General features: G+C 39.0%; 2 protein-coding genes across 4 annotated transcripts in view; one reads left to right on the top strand and one right to left on the bottom strand.

The window, feature by feature from the left end:
• LOC121873440 overlaps positions 1 to 21749 on the top strand; it is a 43295-nt gene that overhangs the window by 3886 nt on the left and 17660 nt on the right. The window contains exons 3-8 of the mRNA XM_042377019.1: positions 466 to 630; positions 1027 to 1186; positions 11777 to 11961; positions 12626 to 12801; positions 13977 to 14098; positions 14866 to 15014. Coding sequence (XP_042232953.1) covers positions 466 to 630; positions 1027 to 1186; positions 11777 to 11961; positions 12626 to 12801; positions 13977 to 14098; positions 14866 to 15014 — 957 coding nt within the window. The remainder of the gene's footprint in view (positions 1 to 465; positions 631 to 1026; positions 1187 to 11776; positions 11962 to 12625; positions 12802 to 13976; positions 14099 to 14865; positions 15015 to 21749) is intronic.
• Positions 2009 to 10703, bottom strand: LOC121873442 (2-amino-3-carboxymuconate-6-semialdehyde decarboxylase-like). 3 transcript variants are annotated; one of them, XM_042377022.1, is made up of 8 exons: positions 10685 to 10703; positions 10278 to 10387; positions 6650 to 6797; positions 6261 to 6438; positions 5104 to 5324; positions 4035 to 4174; positions 3402 to 3596; positions 2009 to 2548 (listed from the first exon to the last, which is right to left on the bottom strand). In XM_042377022.1, exons 3-8 carry the CDS (start codon positions 6768 to 6770, stop codon positions 2375 to 2377), a joined length of 1029 nt encoding a protein of 342 aa, XP_042232956.1. In that variant the 5' UTR covers positions 6771 to 6797; positions 10278 to 10387; positions 10685 to 10703; the 3' UTR covers positions 2009 to 2374. The 3 variants fall into 3 exon arrangements, with proteins under 3 accessions (XP_042232956.1, XP_042232955.1, XP_042232958.1); XM_042377021.1 differs by having other exon boundaries at positions 6650 to 6793; XM_042377024.1 differs by lacking the exon at positions 10278 to 10387 and having other exon boundaries at positions 6650 to 6793.

Genomic DNA, 21749 nt, shown 5'->3' with positions numbered 1-21749 from the left:
GGGACGGTCTAGATATCTGAACGACCTTCTTATAAGACCCAATAATTTATTTGCCTGATTTACCTTCTTCTCGCAATAGCCCGAGAACTTCAGCTTATTGTCAACATACACACCTAGGTCCTTCTCACATTCAGTCTCAAATAGTGCAGTTTCTTCATCCCTTTGGGACATTATTGTCTCATGGCCTATTTAATTCTTTAACATTCTTTGTTCTTATTTCTCAGACTAAGGAGGTGGACACTGCTTTAAGTATAATAGAAAAATTAATGTAATTCTTCTATTGAGACAGAGGGGAAGGGTTGAGTCTGTTTTAAATGAAGCATCAGAGAAAAAACAATTTATAAAATTAATAGACATATTCTACTTTTCTGTGCAGTGTCATTCACAGTTGCCCTATTTATAACTGTTTACTCTTTTTTAATTAATTTTTTAATATTATCAATAATGTGGATGTACATCATGCAGACGTGCTCCTGCATGTGGCCAGTGTGGGGATCTGCGGCTCAGATGTGGCCTACTGGTGGAGGGGTCGCACAGTCCGCAATGTGGTGGAAACTGCTCTTGTGTTGGGCCACGAGAGTTCTGCCAAAGTGGTCACTTGCGGCTCGGACGTCCACAACCTAAAACCAGGTCATTCAGTTCAACTCTCAATTACTAAGATGTGTCCTTATTGTATAATGTGTGTGTATGTGTTTGAAAGGCAGTTTATCCTGCATTCTCCTCAGATTTCTGATATGCCACCACATTTGTGCAGGGGCTAGTTTATTAGGCACCATCTTGCATCCTGTACAAGATGAAGCACTATAGCATTACAGCGACTAACAGAGAAGCATGTTGAGTTCATGCTTGCCTTCTTTGACCTAATCAAAACAGTAATTACCACAACTAAATGTATAAAGTAATGTAAAATATCTTTACAGTTCATATCTTGGAATACTAACCTAAACCCTATCTGTACTTTACATACATACATACTTCATCACATTCTCGAGGTTGTTGGTGAAATGAAATATTGTATTTTCACAGGTGATCGGGTGGCCATTGAACCTGGCGTCCCATGTAGGAAGTGTGAGTACTGCAAGGGTGGCCAATACAATGTGTGTCCTGAGATGAGGTTCTGTGCCACACCACCAGTCGATGGTACCCTCACCAAGCACTTTGTTCACCCTGCTGACCTCTGTTTCAAGTAAGTTACCACACGTGTGTGACGACAATGAACTGCTTCAACTTGGTTTATGTATGCATTTGTACCTCAGTGAACACAATATCTAAATACAGTACAGTGTAATAAGTTCATTACCTTTAGTGAAACCTTGGGAGTATAAAGTCTGTGTTTATAATTTATATTCAGGAATGAAGGAGTTTGGTGAACTTTCATGATTTTAGTTTTAGAAGTTATGGAAATTATCCTGAGAACTCTGAAAGTTTGTGTTATATTGAACATTGAATATATGACCACATCAACAGGGAACTGAAGGCAAGTTTCTTTTCACAGGAGGTTGTAGGTTCCTTCATTTTAAGGTGGGGAAATTTTTTCAGGTGCACAAATCTTCACTTAGGAATGAAGTTGGCTTCTAGGAGTTTTAACCTTGCAAAAGAATTTTTTTCTGTCTGAATGACTGACTACTTCAGAGATGAGCCAATTGGGAAACTGTTAAAAGTTGTTAAAATTCCTTCCTGGCTTACCATGTACAATAATAGACATATAGGTTTGCACCTAATCTGGTTTTATAATGGCTAAGATTTCTTTATCAGTAAGATGCTGAAGTTAAGTCATGAACAGGGGCATAATCAGACATTAAAGAAGGGGTAGGGGGGGGGGGGGCAGCTCATCCCAATGGCACATCTGTTGACAAGATAGCGTAGCTGTTGAGCGGGAGGGGGCGACTCTCCCAGGCTGAAGAAGAATATGGTAATACGTACAGTAGTAATGAGAAACATGTTGTGGTGACATCTGGAACACATAATTAAGCACTGTACAGTACCTGAAGGATGAGTTTCACACTTGTTTTCTGGCAACTTTTTATTTAAACATTTGAAAACAATAAAAACTTACTTTAATAACAATTAAACTGAAAATTACTTATAGAGACAAAATGTAAAGTGAAAGTTCAGGTCATTACATTGGGGTGAACAAGGCAGCATTATTAACAAATGACTGTCATCCCGTGCCTTGCTGGTATAGCATCTCACAGGTCAGGTCATTCAGTGAATGGCCCACACATTATTAATAAAGGGTTAACATAGGAAGCACCATTTTATAACAAAGGGGACAAAGTGAGTGATGCAGATTATAAAACCTTACATTAAGATGTACTGTACTGTACTGTAGTATATTTGAGGTTTTTATGTATTTTGAGAACCTCTCCACTATTTAATTGGTAAACTGTGATGCCTTTAGATTAAGGAAGTCAAGGGCATTGTCAAAAAGAATTTGTTTCTTGAGGGAATCTGGAAGATCTGAAGATTCAATTAGCTTCCCAGGATGAAGCTCACCGAGGGGGAAGGGGTAGTCTGAGCCCAGGATGACGCGGCGTTCTCCTATAACCTGTCAATATATACAGCGGTGACTACACTTATCTGTAATACTTAAAGGCTTAAGCACATTGCTTCAAACATATATACAGTTTATCTTTCAATTAAAATACCACATACAGTACGTAGCTCTTTAAATATATTTTTTATTATATATTTTATCCTCTTTGCCAATGATCGGCTCGTTGGTCGCTTGGTCGGTCGGTCACATCTGTTACGCACAGTTGGCAAGTACTGGGTACAGTCAGTTCTGCTATAACGCGATAGTTGTGTTCTTGTAAAATATCGTGTTATAGAAAATCACTTAATAGAAATAACAGGGCTTATGGAGAAAATAGGGTTAGGTGCAGATTACTACTCGAAATCGAAAAAAAATTAGTAGTTAGCCTAACACAAAGGATAGCACAGTCTAAATAAATGTTACATTCATATCTAATAATGAAATCATACAGTAAATGTAACACATTACCTTGAAAAAATATGAATATAACTTGATGGGGGAGAAGGGTGATTTTGAGGTTGATAACATCGAGCTTCTCTTCAAGTGTTATATCCTTTCTTTTACGATCATCAACGGGAATTCGATCACCAGAACGCTTCTTGGAGATATTCTTCTTTACCATATTCACAGTTAATACCACAAAATTGGAGAAATAGTAAGCAAAAATCGCGTTACAGCAAACAAGCGTTCGCGTTATACAAATATCGTTCCTCTATTCATAAATCGCGTTAGAGCAAATTCGCGTTATCAAAACACGCGTTATAGCAGAACTCACTGTATGTATTGAGTGCCGGCACTAGTTTATTAGCCTTCCTTCAGGCACTCTCAAAAAGGTTTAGAAGATACAGTATATAAAGGCACAAACCTTCAGAAGAAGCCTCAGGGCATCAGCATCGTGCACAAGACTGTCACACCAAAACTTGCCCAGGTAGGAGCGAGGAGGTGTGTTACATTCTGTAGCACAGAGGTCAGGTCGCACGTTGTATCCATGTTGAATACGACCCACCGTGTAGGGGAAGGATCCTCCTCCATGAGCAAAGCACACCTTCAGCCTGGGAAACTGGTGTACAGTACAGTAAAGTCATTATTTACCTTCTCAAGATTTTGTATATGTCCACACACATACACACTATATATACTGTACAGTAAAATCTAGTTTCTAGGAAGAGGTTTAGGACTGAATTCATTCAGTTAAAAAAATAGTAGTTTTATAGACTGATCCATTGCAACTAGTCTAATCTTTCTTGCGTTATCACCAATAACAACAGTATTGTAGCGAGATTACAACAGTATACATTTTAGAAATCTGCATAAAACAGAACACAATGTGAGGTTATCTTAAGTATTAAGTGACTGATTATATTCACTTCATAATATATTAGTTGTCTTTGGTGATATCTGTAAATAGTCAAATGTTTTCTCTCTTAAGCATCATTCATAGTTTAGTATTACCAGATTAAAACTGTCTATTTGTTAGTTGTACAAAATTTGAGCTCACCTGTTCAAATACATTGCCCATTAGCATGCAACATATAGCAGTGGCAGTCTCTGCCGGCATCCCCACCAGCCAAGGTAACCAGTACTTGCTGTATCGCCCACCCATCTGCATGTCCCATGGGTGTACAAACACTGACAAGCCTGGTGATTCACAAAACAACTTCAGTATATTGGTCACTGCATCGTGTTATATTTACTAAACTATTATTTTAATCCTTTCACGATGTCATTTCATGGTCAGTTCTAAAAAAACTGTTGTGATGATATGCATTACAAATACAGTACAGTATATAAAGTACATGTAATTAAAAATAACTTAAGTTTATTTAATTTGTACAGTACCATTGTAAATCTGTTGCCATTTGTAGTAGTGTTCATGTCACACCAGTGACCAATCACAGGCTGCACTTTGTCCAAATGAATATTGAGGATGTTATTGAATATATACGGGTTCTTGGAGTAGATGTACCAAATCTGAAATTATATACTGTACATACAGTACTATACTTTCTGAAAGCCTCTTGGTCACAAACATTTTGTACATACTCTAGTGGTGGTGGTACAGCGGTAACGCGCATAACTCTCACCAATATGTCAAGAGTTCGAGCCTCGGCCCAGACACACGTGAGAAGGGTGTTGTGATCCTCACTACCACAGGTCTCCCAGTTTCCTCCTGTACTAACACTGGATAGAGTGCCCAAACAGTTGATAAGTGGCTAATGTGATATTTCAATACTTAGGTTCTGAGTGACAGGCGATCACCCTGTTTACTTGTTTGTTATGTTGACGATGAGATGTTTATTTTCTGAGAGAATTTGGCTGCTAGGGAAGGATAGTTGTCCTGTCTGTTGTAATTACTAGGTGAAGGAACTACGGTAAATATATGTATCAGAAAAACAAAACTATCTTGTGGCCATTACCCACAGCTGAAGCCTTTACAAAACCCACGGCTTGATACTGGGCTTCAAAATGTGCTCTTTCTCTCTCTCTCTCTCTCTCCTGCACTTTTCACTTTGTTGTTACTGAAAAATAGTAACTGATGAGAGTTTACAAAGGCATCTATCACTAACCTAAGTCTTCACAAGTCTTCCATATAGGATACAGTTCTTTAGCATCTAAATTCCATTCATTGATGTGTGAGCCAATCTGGATGCCTGGGAAGTGAAGGTCTGCCTTAAGTCGTTTGAGTTCTTCAACAGCAAGCTCTGGGGCCTGGGCAGGTATAGTGCCAAGTCCCACGAATCTTTGTGGATGTTGCTTCACTGTTTTAGCAAGATCATCGTTCAGCAACCTGTGTTATGGTTAAAACATGTGAGAAATGCTATATACTGTACTGTACTGTACCTGTACCCTGTAATACAAAAATAATTATACATGGTTATAAAGTGTTTATATTTCAAAACAGGATAATAGGGGGGGGGGGGAGGGGAGGCTTGCAGTGCTGCCCCATAACACCCAAGGTACAGTTTACCTCCACAACACATGTCAGTTCATCACACCATTAACTCCACTAATCCTAGCTACCATTGACACAAAATTTGCACATGACCATCTTGGATTATCTAAAGACTGGGCATTGCAATTTGTATAAAGCTGGAACATAACAATGGACATGCACAATAATGATGCATGACAACACTTCATCAACCTCATTTAAAATCATGCAATTTGAAGTTTTATTTTGTCAATCCATGATCCCTCAATTGTAATGCTGCAATGAGAAGCTAACAAACAACTTTTATTCTTTAACATAAAGCTCTAATTCCTTTAGTTAATGAGTGCAAAGAAGATAAACTACTATTACCTAGTACTGTACAATATTGCATTATGGTTCTGTAAGTAATTTTTACCTTACAACTAATATGTAAACACCAATGAACTGGAAAATTCTATGATGTGGTTCTGCCAAGTCCCAAGGTTGCTGAGTTAAGAGATGCTCAACCTTACTCCTATAAAAGTATTCCCAGAAATAGTCATCAGTCTTGGTAAAATTTTCCTGCTGGACATAGTGAAGTAAAGTGAGACCGACTGAAATAAGCTCAGACAACCATAAGTATGCTCACCTTATACATCCCCATCAAAATGTTCTAGAATAAAATCAACTTCATATCGAAAACTACCCCGGTAATCAATATTTCCATCCAACTTAACAACCTAAATCAACCTAACCTAAACTAACTCCAGATATATTACTGATTATACTCAATTTTCAAAGGAATTTACTCACCTACTTAAATCTAATGTGTGATCAGGTTTAGCCCAGTAACTAAACATGACAGGCACAGTCGAGAGAGCTTGAACGGTGACCCCAGTGTTATCCATGTCCCTGATACGGGCGGCGGCACTCCAGCAGTTGTCCTCAATCACACGAAACAGTTGACCGTCCTTCATCATATTTGCCTTCCCTGATTGTTGTAAAGTAAAAGGTGAGGAGAAGCTTTGATGTAGGTATTTTGGTAGTGAGGAGGGTGTGGAGTGAGAGGGTAGGATTGTGGAGTGAGATGGTAGGATGGTGATAGGGTGGGATGAGAGTGTGGAGTGAGAGGGTGGGATGAGAGGGTGTGGGATGGGAGGGTAGGATGAATGAGTGGGGGGGTAGGTGAGTGCAGTACTGACCTGGTGTACACTGTGATGCGTGGTCAAGTTGGATGAAGCCACCATAGCCATAGCGTTCCTTCAGGTCAGGCCATGTCTCTGGCAGGATGTGGTTGTGTAGGTCCAGCTTGAATAGTGACATCTCTTAAAACGGCCTGGCTTCCTCTTGTTGGGCAAATATAAAAATAGAGATAGAATTGACTAAACTGTACAACAACCCCAATTATATCACAGTAATGTGTTATAATAGCTGCAGTACAATAATACATATACCCAACAGTGATAATGTTTAAGTCTGCTCTATAGCTTACACTACTGTACTGTACTTACACGTCTGACTGTGAACAAGTTTCTAGAGTGAGTCAATACCACAAATGGTTAAAACCAATCCTTGTGATATTCAGATAATTAAATCAGTAGTAAAAAATTTTAATACACCTTTAATATTAACAATTATTTCACTTGGTTTTTTAATGATCAACTTTTCATAATTTTAATACAGTAATTATTATTTTTTTTATACTGTACAGTACATGTATTGCATTCTAGGGTCTACTGGGGACTGCATCCTCTTACCTTCAAATTATCTTTTCATGTCTGGTACTGTACTGTACTGTACAGTAGTGTACTCTATATTTTTAGGCCTATTAGTTCCCAAATTAAAAAGATTTCCTAATCTGCATGTTTCTAACCCAAGTTTTCTGATAATCAATATACTGTACAGTATTAGGTACAGTATTGTACAGTATATAGTTATGTGCATGGGGTATGTACAAAATTTTACCTGACAGAAATATTTTGATTCTGTACCAAGTTGCAAATAATGGAAGTGCTGTCAGAATATAGAATAAATGGCTAATTACAAACAGCAATAAAATATACTTATATCTCCTACATCAGTAAAGTAAATACTGTACAGTGTATCTTTTGAAAATGGTAAATGGTTTGGTATAAGCAATAGAGGGTAACAGGGTAGTGTGTTGTCCCTCTACTATTTAAAAACAACGTGAATAAGATCATAAAAAATATAAACCAACTTCAAGAATCATTAATCACAACTGTTGCAGATGATGTTCATCACTGACATATGAGCAGAGAATCTCTTCAGGCAGCAGCGGAAATATTGAAGAGTGTATTAAATGACAGCGGCCAAAGTGGGACTGTGAAATGGGCTAAAAAATAGTCTAGTGTTAAGAGTGATTTTGCAACATCGCAACATCATTTTGAAATCTTAAAACTTCATGGACCGCTTTAAAAGTGCCCTGGCTTGTCTTGACATTCAGGGTTAGTTGATCACTGTGAAGTGTCTCAACAGTAGGAGGCCACACAAACAGCCAGCATCAAGTGGACGAGCACAGCAATATTTTATTGCTGTTTGTCAGTGGAGTACTGTCACCCCGTCTGGTCCCCGAGATATGCTAGGGACCGTCAGTTGATTGAAAATGTCCAAAGTGCCTGCACTACAGCACCTCAGCTACCCTTAGAGATTAAAGCGCCTGAATTTGCCTAGCTTAGAGTACAGATGGGCAAAGGAGGACCTAATTGAGGTGTATAAACATCTCAAAGGGCACTATTCGTCGAGTGCCCTTACTTGGAGCTGGTGGACACTCACCCCACAAGGGGTCACAGCTCAAGGTTGAAGAAGCTGCAAGCCCAGAAAACTGTGAGGGGTAACTTTTTCAGAGTGAAAGTTGTGAACTCTTGGAACAATTTGCCAGAGAGTTTTGTGATGGCACCGAGTGTGAGCTCTTTCAAGACCAACACTGGAGCAGGTTCAGATACATTCAAGAGCCAGTGCATGCTCAGTACTTGCCAACAGTGTGTAACAGAGACGTGACCGATCGCCCAAGCGGCTAACGAGCCGATCAGTGGTGAAGAGGATAAAAGTAAAAGTAAAGCATTTTTATTTATGGGAAAAACTAAGGGGAAAATCAGAATAGGAAAAGTGCAATTTCTCCACCTAATTTTGCTTATTCTTGAGGTTAGAAATAAATTTTCTTCAACAGAGATATTTCATTGGGTGGTTGATTAACTTGGACCCTTGTCATTAACTATTACAATCACACCAGAACTTTTTTTTTGTATAGAGGATGACAGATTCTTTCTTGTGTTAAGAATATGCCAAAATATGGAAAATGATTTGAGTTTTTGTTGTATTAGTTTGGCGATACACACAAACTCTTCTTTTCCGTAAAATTAAAATACTGGTATAGTACAGTACAGTACTGTAATGTAGTATTTTAGGTTAGGTTAGGTCTGATGGTAAGGTGTAATTGGTAACTTAATTTGTATAGAAAGGTCGCTGGGAAGTATTCTGTCTCTTATAATTTAGTCAGTTACTGGATTTTCAGGGAATTGTTTCTAATATAGATATATTATCTTTATATAACAGTTTGCCAACCAGGAAAACTGTACTAAAGAAACAAAACAATACCCTTATTCTGTACGTCTTCTGAGTTATTTTGTCAATATATTGGCATCTTTGATACTTGAATTGTTTTCATCGTTCTCTGTTTACGAGTTTTTGGACCTTTGATATATATATATATATATATATATATATATATATATATATATATATATATATATATATATATATATATAAATTTTCAATATCCTTTTGTTGAAGTTATGAAAAATGTGAACGAAAAACATGATACACCTTAGATATTTAGAATTCACCAAGTAACTAGCTTTTACTCTTCACCACTGATCGGCTCGTTAGCCGCTTGGGCGATCGGTCACGTCTCTGATTACCTCCGTACTAAATACATTAAGACTATAACTAACTTATTACAATGAGAATCCTGTTACTTTTACCATCTTCACCACTAATCGGTGAAAGAGGATTCGAAGTTTCCGCAGATAAACAAATGAATATTTATATGAGCTGAAGTTCTCGGCCATTGTGAGAAGAAGGTAAATCAGGCAAATAAATTATTGGGTCTTATAAGAAGGTCGTTCAGATATCTAGACGGTCCGTCCCTCGTGACGATCTTCAGGAGTGAAGTGCTTCCCCATCTGGAGTACTGTCACCCCATCTGGTCCCCGAGATATGCTAGGGACTGTCAGTTGGTTGAAAATGTTCAAAGGAGGGCCACCAAGCTGGTGCCTGCACTTCGGCATCTCAGCTACCCTGCGAGATTGGAGCGCCTGAACTTGCCTAGCTTATACTACAGACGGGCAAGGGGGGACCTAGTTGAGGTTTATAAGCATCTCAGGGGGCACTACTCAGTTGAGTGTCCTTACTTGGAGCTGGCGGACGCTCGCCCCACAAGGGGTCACAGCTCAAGATTGAAGAAGCCGCAAGTCCGGAAAACCGTGAGGGCAAACTTTTTCGGAGTGAGGGTTGTAAACTCTTGGAACAATCTACCAGAAAGTGTTGTGACGGCACCGAGTGTGAGCTCTTTCAAGAGAAGACTTGACCAACACTGGAGCGGGTTCAGGTACATTCAGGAGCCGGTGCATGCCCAGTATTTGCCAACAGTGCGTGACAGAGACGTGACCGATCGCCCGGGCGGCTAGCGAGCCGACCTTTTGGTGAAGAATATAAAGGAAAAGAGTCGTGACCGATCGCCCAAGCGGCTAACAAGCCGATCAGTGGCGAAGAGGATAAAAGTAAAAAAGTAAAAGTATAAAGTATACTTACTGTCCTGAGAAATGAGAAACTGTTATGGGAATCGTGGGTGTGGCTCCTTAAACCACCTGCTTCACAGACTTTATGGAAGACCAAGGTTGTGGGACCGGTCCAACCTGGCCCTGGGCATACCCGTTGTGTTACTACATTTATCTTTTATTATGATTATTATTATTATCATTATGTTTATTACTTGATATATACCTTCCGTGAACTTGACTTGTGTGATTGAAAAGAAAGTACATGTTTTAGAATATTCATAAGATTTATAAAACAATAAGTTTACAAAGGTAAATAAATGTAAATACAGTATAGTAGGCATCTTGTTGTCCCCTTAGCAACACCGGGAGGTAGTTAGTCAATTAGATAATGTTATATTAAAAAAAATCGTTGTGTTCTAATACATCAAAATCACTTACTGTAGAAAAATGAAGAATATTACAGCAAGAACAATTAATCAAGATAACTATTTGTAGAAAGTTGGGCGTTTTTCAGTGACAAGATGGCACTAGTACGTGTTTACTGCATGAATAGCTCAGTACTGCCAGCCGTTCACTCAATTAAAACACACTTGGAGAATGGTTGATGTTTATTCTGTCATAATCGATTTACAACTTCACATTGGGTTGATCATGTACAGTGGATAAACTCTTGAAGCCTTTAAAGGCAAATACATTCAGGAGCCAGTGCATGCCCAGTACTTGCCAACAGTGTGTAACAGAGACGTGACTTATCGCCCAAGCGGCTGACCAACCGATCAGTGGTGAAGAGGATAAAAGTAAAAAGTTCTTTTATCTTCTTCACCACTGATCGGCTCAGGGCAGGATGGGTGGGTGAAGGGGTAATTAATTAAATTACGAAAAAAATAGAGTATAAATTTATGCGACACCATTGTACTTTGATTAAGTGAGACAGAAAAAAGTATATAAAGGTATGGAATTCGGGGTAACATCCTGGCGTGGATCATGACCATTACTTCGTGACCATAACCAGTGTGTGGTGAGTAATGGCGCGAAATCGTCGTGTGTGCCCATAACAAGCGGGTGTACCACAGGGAGGTGTTCTGGGACCGTTGTTACTAGTCATTCTTTCATTTACTCATCTTCTCTTCGGTTCGCTGTGGATAAAGAACTAACTACAATATACTGTATAATACAAGTGGAATATTGATTTTTATGAGAAACCACATTTAACAAGTTTTATGTGAAGATAATGTCGCTCGCTAGTAGTGCAAAATGATGTTATATTTCAACGTTCAAGTGAAGTGCGTAAAGGATAGCCGAAATATAGCCAGTTAAAACCCTAGCCTAAATGAATTACCAATTGTCAATACAGACGATAACGACACCCACGGCTGAGGTAGAGCATAAGTTCGTCTGATGTTTGTGTAGGCGAGCTATTAATTAAGACGCAAATATCAATAAACAATAATTATTTATAATAGGGCAACCTAGTGTATACTTAGGCCGTGAGCTATTGAGACCAACTGACCCCCTTCTACCTGCCCCCAGGTTGCCAAAAAACGTGAGTGACGAGGAAGGAGCGATGTTGGAGCCACTGGCAATGGCCGTGTACTCATGCCGACGAGCCGAAGTGGGCGGTGGCAGCATTGTTTTGGTATTGGGCGCCGGGTCCATTGGACTGTTAACACTACTCACTGCAAAAGCAATGGGTGCCGCATCTGTCTGTATAACGGGTCAGTGTTTATCAGTGACACTTTTGGTTAAGTGGTATCATACTGTAACGGATGGTGAACATTTGGTCAGTTGGCAGCCACTTTGGACTGACACCTTTAATCGATTAGCGGGACCTTTGCACTTGCAATACGTTTGGTTTTAGTATAAGTTAAGACATATTCAGTAAAACCTCTCGAAGATGAACCATTGAATATTGCGGCTATGAATATCTTAGTCCAAAATAATGATTTAAATAAATAAATATGAGTGTTACTAATGTCAAAGTATTTCTAGTGTTTATTTAGACCCGTATTGACCTGTAAACATGTACTTTAAACATGTATGCCTATCATATCCTAACCTAACCTATACTGTATACTGAATATATAAATCGTAAATAATAAAGGGAAAAGGCTTTGTACAATACTAAACAACATTTGAAGATCTGTAAGGATTTGTAGTTGGATCAGTCACTGTAACTGACCACAATATTTACAACGTGTGTATGAACTGCCTCTCTGTGTCATGCAATAGAAGGCGAGGCTTGTTGAAATCTTCGTGGGCTTTTGGCATGGTGAGTCTGCACGCACACACACAAACAAAAAAAACTGAAGTACAGTTATAATAAACTTAACAGGGAAAAAAATTAAGAAAAACACCCCAAGTTCCTTTGTACTCCCGCAGACATTAATGAAGGTCGTCTGAGATTTGCTAAGACTCTTGGTGCCAATCGCATCATTAACGTCTCCGGTCAGAGTGAAGTGGAAGTGGCCGCCAGAATCCAGCACGTAATGCCGTCCCAGCCAACTGCCATCATTGAGTGCTCGGGGGCTGACTCTTCGTACAAGATTGGAATCCTGGTTAGTGACTTGACTCTATAATATGGTATTGTAAGTAGTAAAGAATGAATGATTTTAGTTGTTATGATAGATTTTAGTCTTTGTTATATTGATTTGTAGAATAAGACTCACAGACCAATGCCAAGTGATCGTTCAGTCGTCGTGGGAACGATACTTGACATTGCATATATATACCTGTACGGCTATATTCGTCATCGACAGCTATTGTGGGAAGAGATTCTGGTGATGTGGTTTGTAAGTGATCCAAAACACTTAATTAAAATTCCTGAGAGATGTAAATCCTGGTTTATTACGACGTAATGAAAGTTATGTCTCAATATAGTCATAAGTGTTTCTCATCTCACGTTCATAAGTCGCTGCTGCTGAGACACATAAAGTTAGTGTTTTATTATACAATTCACCAATACTTGAATAATTTGATTAACACTACACAATAGAAAGACATGAACCTTATGAAGTATATATAAAGCTTTGGGGGGAAGTTGCAGTTCATGGTTAGGAAAGAAAATACTTATAGATATCAAATACGTACACAGATAAACCTCTGAACTTTATGTAAGATCATTAACATTACTTAACTTGGTTACTTAAGGCTGTTATGGACGACGGCATCAAGCTTGTATGGCTAAATCTCCGTCCATTAATGTGATACAGAGCGGTTATAATACGAATCGACTTTACAATACGAAATACAAATCTAAGCATAAGTGTATAACCTAAAAGCTTCCAGTGTTGTTGTTTTTTTTTTTTACACGGGGATTAGCCCACCCGGGCAAAGTTCACTGACCCACATCGGGGCTTGGGGGATGTAATAATAATAATAATAATAATAATAATAATAATAATAATAATAATAATAATAATAATAATTCATAGTAAATAAAAATTATACAGTAATAAAAATACAAAATTAAAAATAAAATAATAATAATAATAATAATAATAATAATAATAATAATAAAGAACCATAAATAAATACAAAAATAAAAATAAAAATCAAGAGAAACTAAAAATGTATGTTGTGTTGTCAAAGTAAGAGAAACAATTGAGACCCTGCAATTACGTGTATTCACCCAATTCCTTTTTTAAATACTGAGTTTATACAGGATTTACAGGATAATTCTATTGTCATACTTCAGTTTTGACGTAATGTGTCTTGCCGCTCCCCTCCCCAGGCCAGTGCTCCCCGGGGTGTGATGGTATTGGTGGGACGAGGTAAACCCGACGTCACTCTTCCAATTATCGAAGCCGCCACCAAGGAGATGGATATTCGTGGCGTCTACCGATATGCCAACTGGTAAAGCTACATTAGAGGGAATTATACAGTTGTAGTTAATGATAAATATAGGGATTGTAGGAGGGACAAGATGATAAAGATGGGTTAGGATAATGAAGAGGAAGGATTCTCATATCTTTGCGGATAGAAGAGCAAAATGTTATCCTTCTTTCCTCCTTCCTCTAACTATTCTTTTCTGCCCCTAATCCTTCTATCTCCTGCCTCTAATCCTTCTCTCTTTCTATCCCTCTAATCCTTCTCTGTCCTCCCTCTAATCCTTCTCTATACTCCTCTATATCCTTCTCTCTATTCCCTCTAACCCTTCTCTCCTTCCTGTAATCCTTCCCTCTGTAATCCTCTAATCCTTCTCTCCTTCCTGTAATCCTCCTCTCCCTCCTCTAATCCTTCTCTATTCCCTCTAATCCTTCTCTCTTTCCTGTAATCCTCCTTCTCTCCTCCCTCTAATTCTTCTCTCCTCCCTCTAATCCTTCTCTATTCCCTCTAATCCTTCTCTCCTTCCTGTAATCCTCCTCCTAATTCTTCTCTCCTCCCTCTAATCCTTCTCTATTCCCTCTAATCCTTCTCTCCTTCCTGTAATCCTCCTTCTCTCCTCCCTCTAATCCTTCTCTATTCCCTCTAATCCTTCTCTCCTTCCTGTAATCCTCCTTCTCTCCCCCCTCTAATCCTTCTCTCCCTATAATGACCGAAACTATAATTTTACCGTAATGATTATATTTCACTATAAATATTTTTTCTGACTTTATTCCCATGGCTAATATCTTCCCCAGTTACCCTGCAGCCCTGGCCCTTGTATCCTCGGGGTTAGTGAATGTGAGGCCCTTAGTGACCCATCGCTTCCCATTAACTCAGGTGGTCCAAGCCTTCCAAACGGCTAAGGATGGAGCTGCTATCAAGGTGATGATCCAGGTTGACCAGCGTAAGTAATCAAGATACTCAAGTACGGATATAATGGTTCGGGTTAAGCAATGGAGAATGATTTGAGGGAGATAGAGAGGACGATTAATGAAGGAAGGATGAGATAAGGATTAAAGGGAGGAGAGGAGAGAAGGACTAGAGGAAAGAAGAGAGAATGATACGCGGAAGGAGAGAAGGAAAATAATTTGAGTGTTTCTTAGATTAGTTCACAGGTTTGATTTGATTCGTGAGTTTGTATTATTACATATCCTGTTCATGTACTTTGAATCAAGTGAATTAATGTAAAAAAAATATATATTTTGTAATTTTAGGACAAAATAAAATAATTATCTCAAACTCTCCAGTAGTAATTTATTACAAGAATGGCGTTTGTGTACCAAGTTGTGTAGTTTAGTTTACAATAGTAAATTAAACTAAACACCGCCACCACAAACAGGCATTGCATAATTATTACACCACCACCACCATGACAAGCAGAAGGGGGGGGGAATGGAGTCTGGACGCTAGCTGGAACTGGAAGCCTAACCTAAACGTTAGTCGTGAGTGTGGGAGCGTGGACAAGAGCTTGGATCCAGAGCTACACTCGACTGTCGGCGGCGGGAAGACCATACCTCTTCCACCTCTCCTCCGCTACACACTACACATCGTGATAGTCGACTTGCTGACTGTATATCACCTCCTCATGTGCATTATAAAACAATATTAGTAGAAAAGATATATTCAGATATAACTACTGATTTGTGCGTGTGTGACTTACCCGAAATCATAAATAGGCCGATCAACACCAACTGACTCTTCAAGAAACAATTTTAACAAGCACTTGGCGCGCAACTCCTTTCTGATACCACATCGATTGTTCAAGGTAAGTTATAGTACAGTGTGAGATGTTTAGCAATAGGTTATTTTAAGTGTTAAATCAGACTATGGTTGATCAAGAATTAAGCGACGTCTGTATATTCGAACGATTTATCTTGTCAACTCAGAACATAACAGAAAAAAAATAATAATTGTATTGTTACTGAGTGGATAGTCAGTGATACTAACGTCACTAACACTATAATACTAATCTGGAAGAGGCGTGATGTGAGAGATTATCTAAACAAAAGTTGTGACGGTGTTAGTATTTTCAGGCGAAGTGATGATAAATAAATAATTTCACAGCAATTGGATCAGCATTAAAATTTGACACAAAAACAAATCAAGACGTTATATAGTAACGGGAGAGCAACGAACCTAGATGTTGCGGTTTTATTGTAGAGTAATTATGTTGCACAAGTGATAATTTATTTCTTGCAACATTCAGTCTTGCATATGAGATGGAGTAAATGCTGTGAGTGCTATGAACCGTGTCTATAATTTGACTATGAGTGGGTGGTATGAGGCTTCAGAGTACTGTAGGAGTATAGTGTTAATTTCAATTGTGCTGCCAAAACTTAAGCACAAATCTTGGGGTTATTAGTTCAGTGATTAGCATTCTGGTACCATGTGTAACCATCGTCTAGTATAATTTTATATACAAGTCTTAGCTCAACACAGGACCAACAGCCAACGCAAACAAATTATATATAGCTCTTAATTGTTGAAGGACTTGTGTAATTACTAATCGGGTTACGCGCTTGAAAACATTATTATTATTATTATTATTATTATTATTATTATTATTATTATTATTATTATTATTATTATTATTATCATCATCATCATCATCTCTGTTGTCACTCACAGTCGATTATGACAATCATCCAGAGATAAAAAAGTTTGGGAATTTTGTGTTGGTGTCGTCTTTGTTGGTAAACTCTACAGTATGTGGCGTGAGAGGTATTACGGGATCTACAGAGGTCGCATGTGAAGAGGGCTCCACCTAGTGTGGCAGCATCTTTCACCTGCTGGCATTTATTCGCCCTGGCGTGTTGTTGATTAACCCCTAAGGTGTTCATACCCTCTCGTGCGGTACTTCTCCAAACGTCACGGCAGGAGGTGACGGTGTTCCGGGTGTGTGTGTGTTGATCTGACATATTTTTAGTCTTGTCTTGGGTGTATCCTTGTAGTGTGCCTCTTCAGTTTGTCCTGTTAGGGAATGTGGAGTAATGTTTTTGTTAATCTGATGTTGTCTTGGCTAGTAACTTGACAAGTGCACTGACATGTTTCTTGTATGTGAGCCAAATCTATCTTCCATACAGCAGGGTGGGCGATGGTAATGCAATGTGACGCTGATGAATGAGTAACCACCCTGTCACGGTTTGTTGCCTTTCATTATGCGGTTGAGTAAACCCACTACACTGTATTAATACCTGGCTGCCTGAATCCTGACATGCCACAAGTACCTCTGTAATGGTTATGTGTTACTCCTAATGCACCACTATTAAATGACTATTGCTTTTATCATTGGTATTTCAACATTTCAACGTTCTTCTGTTCCACTTTTCCTTTTCTTGTTTTGTTGCAGTTTGTCTTCGTTGTTTTGCGCTTCCCTTCATGTTTTGTTCCACTGTCATCTATTGTTTTTCCTCATTTAACCCATTTCTTCCTCGTGTTCCTTCCCTACATCTTCCGGTATTTGTTCCTTTTTATTCTATTCGCGGTCCACCTACACTTCCTGGTACTACATCTGCTCTTCCTGTTCTTGCTATAACTTCTCTTCCTCGCGTTCTTTTTCAGTCTTGATCAAATGTCCGTTTTTTGTCACATTGGTCGGTTATCTCCTGTTTTTGTCACATTGGTCAGTTATTCTCCGGTTTTTGTCTCATTGTTCGGTTATTCTCTTGTTTCTTACTACTCATCTTAGCTCTAATATTTCCTTCTCAACTCCTTTCTATTTTCATCGTTTTTCCCCTCATATCTATTTCATCTTTCCCTGATCCCACTATTATTGCCTTCCTCTTATTCCTTCCTATCATCATTCAGAGTCCTATCTTGTAATTTTAATTGTTGGCGTACTAGAATAATTACTATGTTGTGCGCGTAAAGACCTTAATAGTTGAAATACAGTAATATCATCACGTTACCGTCTTTATCATCTCCCACATCCTGTCCTTCCCATTTTTTGTTTATTTTTCCCCCCTCCTTTTTCTCGTGTTTTCAACCGTGTCTAGCAGGTACCGTGGCAATGTTCGACCACATTTGCTCCGATATTACGACTAACGGAAGTCCTGTGTGTGAGGGAGCTCGAGCGTCGCCACGTATATTAAACACGCTTACCAACTTCGCCAAATTGTCGCTGCTGCTGCTTCTCAGAGGGCAAACCTCGCTCTTGCCTCTCAGGAACACGAGTTACATGGGTACTTCGCCCATACACTACAAGGATGTCACTTTTAATGTTTTATTTGGCTAATGACAGACGATTTTATTCAGTAGAGAGAGAGAGACGCCCATGCAGTATACAAGGGGTTAATCGTATTTTCTGAATTAGTTGATTAACATTAATTATTCGTCTCATCTCTCTCACCCTCTCACACACCCCAGCCTCATCCCTCTCACTTCCTCACAGCCTCATCCCTCTCACTCCTCATACACTCACCTCTTCCCACTCACCCTCACACCCCCAATAAATATCAATACAATAAAAGTTAACGAATAAACAAAATATCACATCTTTAACTTAAGGTGGCCAAGATAGAAATGTAATTGGGTGAATCAAAGTTATCACGTTCGAGTTTCAATTGTGCTGGTTCATCAGTTGTAAATACAGTATTGTTGTTCCTTCGCGTGTAGCTCATCGTAATTTACAACTGCTGGCGGCTCCACCTTCCTGTGTAACTAACCTGGATATCAAGTAACATTAATGAATACCCAGAGTCTTCTATATAGGGTGGAGAATTCTTGTATTATTATTATGAGTCATTGATTGATTTTATGGATGTGGATCATGACTGAATACATGAATCATTCACTCAAGGGTATCGCCCCATATTAATCTTGAGGTGGTCACTATTATTTGCTATGAAAAGTCGATGGCAATATTGTGAAGGATTTTTTGAGTAACTTCAAGTAGTATTGTGACTTTGGTCTTATGACAGTGGTTATCATAAGGGACCTGAAGGGCTTCGTCCATACACTAACTCACTCCTGTCAAAACTTTTCATTAGTATTTGCAATAATATGTGTAATTTGAGACCATAATGAAGGCTTAGTGGTAGAGAAGACTCCAGACGACCTGTTAATGATGGCAAAACTATTATCATTGTTGAGAGTTACAATGTTAATGGTAAAAGTAGCAATGTTTATGGTGGTACAATGGTGATGGAGGCATTGTCATTTATAACAAAGATTTATAATAGGGGAACAATATGAGGTTAATACAGGAGGCAACTGCATGCTTCAGGCTCCACACCACAACATTTATTTGAGGTTTTTGCCCCTTAATTAACAAGAAGGATGATGAAACACCCAGAGCTTATTGTGAGAGTCATGGTGGTAAATATTTGTCTACTCCACGCTCCGCCATTCCTCATTCAGCTGGCTGTTGGCGCACACTCTTGCCTCTCAGGTTTACGGCCGCTACGGTATTGTGTGAGAAAAAAATGGTGAGCTTCCTCGTCTCCAACCTCCGTGTCCATACTTTTCTGTCAGACCCGCCCTGTCCACACTTTGTGCATGTACACCTGTCTCCACACTTGTGTACATACCCGCGGGTCATCACTTCCGTGTCCCTCTCTACTGATGAGTTCAAACATCCCGAGTCCACAGCTACGCGTGAACACTTTTGTGTCCAGACTTCCTCATCCATCTACGTGTCCACACTTCCGTATTTACATCTACGTGCCCACGCTTCCTTGTTCACACCCACGTGCCCACACTTCCTTATTCACACCCACGTGCCTACACTTCATTATTCACACCGTGCCCACACTTCCTTATTCACACCCACGTGCCTACACTTCATTATTCACACCGTGCCCACACTTCCTTATTCACACCCACGTGCCCACGCTTCATTATTCACACCCACGTGCCCACACTTCATTATTCACACCCACGTGCCCACACTTCATTATTCACACCCACGTGCCCACACTTCATTATTCACACCCACGTACCCACACTTGCGTCCATGCCTTTCTTTCCCAAATCGAGGTAAAGGTTCTTCCCAATCAGGCAGTTTATAGAACCAGAACACAGACAAGTTAACTTTGTAAGAGAAAATGGTAATTGAACGTTTATTGTGATGTAGAAGATGGAGATGACCTTCCACTCAAGTTTTCTCTCATCTCCTTCCGTAACTTTGTCTATTTAGAAACTGCCAGTCGTAAGGATCTCAACACTTCGGAATATTAAGTAGAAATCTTTTTTTTATATTGAATAGTTTACGATACTCGATGATATACACTTTTATACAGCATATTGTGTCAACTACACTATCTGGGTTTGATAGATTATCACTACTTATATTTTACTGTTATTTCGTAATATAAATCAATATAGTCAATAACTTTTATATATCGCGAAAACCATCACCACCACCACCAACTAACACACACACACACTACAATATTCACCACCATCAACAGCGCTATCACTCCAATTTCCACCACCACCAACTTCACCACCACCAGTACTTCCTCTCACAGCGCGTCAACACTTCCGGAAGGTGTAAGAGAGCCTAGCGGGGCCGGGCGGGAACAACGGGACTGGCGTGGCGTGGGATCACACCCCCATTACAGAGAAGCGGTCGTCGGCGCTGTGCACGAGTGGACAACACTCTTGCTACCGCCTTCTATCAAATACACGATTTTCATTCTCCTATAATAACTATTAACTCATTCAACGTTGACTGCTTAAGGGTGGAGTTTAACATGTGGTTCCTTAGGTTATAGATGTGGGAAAAGTAAGTCAGTAGTGTTAAGTATACCGTAGTTTCAAGCGTTAGTCATGCGCTGTATACGGTTCAGGTAACGGGGTTGATGCCATAGATTTATACGGAACGATGACGGTCAAGGAAATTCGTCACCCAACGTATTTGGAGTCTGACTGATGCTGAAGTATGTTGTGTAAAGGCCCAGTTAAGTGTATTTTCATTTGTTTTATGTTTTATTTTATTTTTGTTTTATTCTCCCTGAATTAGTGAAATATTATTATTATTATTATTATTATTATTATTATTATTATTATTATTATTATTATTATTATTATTATTATTATTATTATTATTATCATCATCATCATCATCATGCTATTTTCATGGTGATTTTTTTTTTGCGCACAGTACATTAAACTTCACCTATTTAAATTCTGCCTATGAAGGAAGAAAAACTTGAAAAGTCGATAAAAAAGATAAAGCCAAGAAGAAGGAGGAAAGGAAACAGAAGAAGATAAACATTGATAAGGAAGACATAAATGATAAAGAGGCAGGCATGTTGACTGTACCTGCAATATCAACCATTTATACACGCAATGTTTACAACTCGCGAACGGCCTTATAGTTTTGTAGGTCATACAACGATATAGTTTACCAGCTATAGTAGATCTTATTCTGTAATAACAACTTACCTTCCTCAGACACGGGTATCGTAGATCTTATATTGCAGTCATCAAGTACAGTATGGGTACATCTACTCTGACTTCGGGCATCAGGGGCGGGGATCCGGCACACACTAATGTCCTGTTGGATTTTTACTCTCCTGTCACATGATTACATTTAAAAATACTTACGACATAAAATCATTACTTATCAGCGTACTAGATTTATGAACCTGTCTGCATATATCAAGTATTTATATAAACTTAACTCCAATTGTTT

This window comes from Homarus americanus, unplaced genomic scaffold (genome assembly GCF_018991925.1).
Source record: "Homarus americanus isolate GMGI-L3 unplaced genomic scaffold, GMGI_Hamer_2.0 scaffold11151, whole genome shotgun sequence".
Taxonomy (NCBI): domain Eukaryota; kingdom Metazoa; phylum Arthropoda; class Malacostraca; order Decapoda; family Nephropidae; genus Homarus; species Homarus americanus.
This window is presented reverse-complemented; position numbering and strand designations above follow the sequence as displayed.

Coding starts and splice junctions, on each gene's coding strand:
- LOC121873442 (XM_042377022.1), bottom strand. CDS start 6,770: ATGTCACTATTCAAGCTGGACCTACACAACCACATCCTGCCAGAGACA. Junction 6,439..6,649: donor CGCATCACAGTGTACACCAG/GTCAGTACTGCA, acceptor TACAACAATCAG/GGAAGGCAAATATGATGAAG. Junction 3,597..4,034: donor TGGGCAATGTATTTGAACAG/GTGAGCTCAAAT, acceptor ACTGTACACCAG/TTTCCCAGGCTGAAGGTGTG.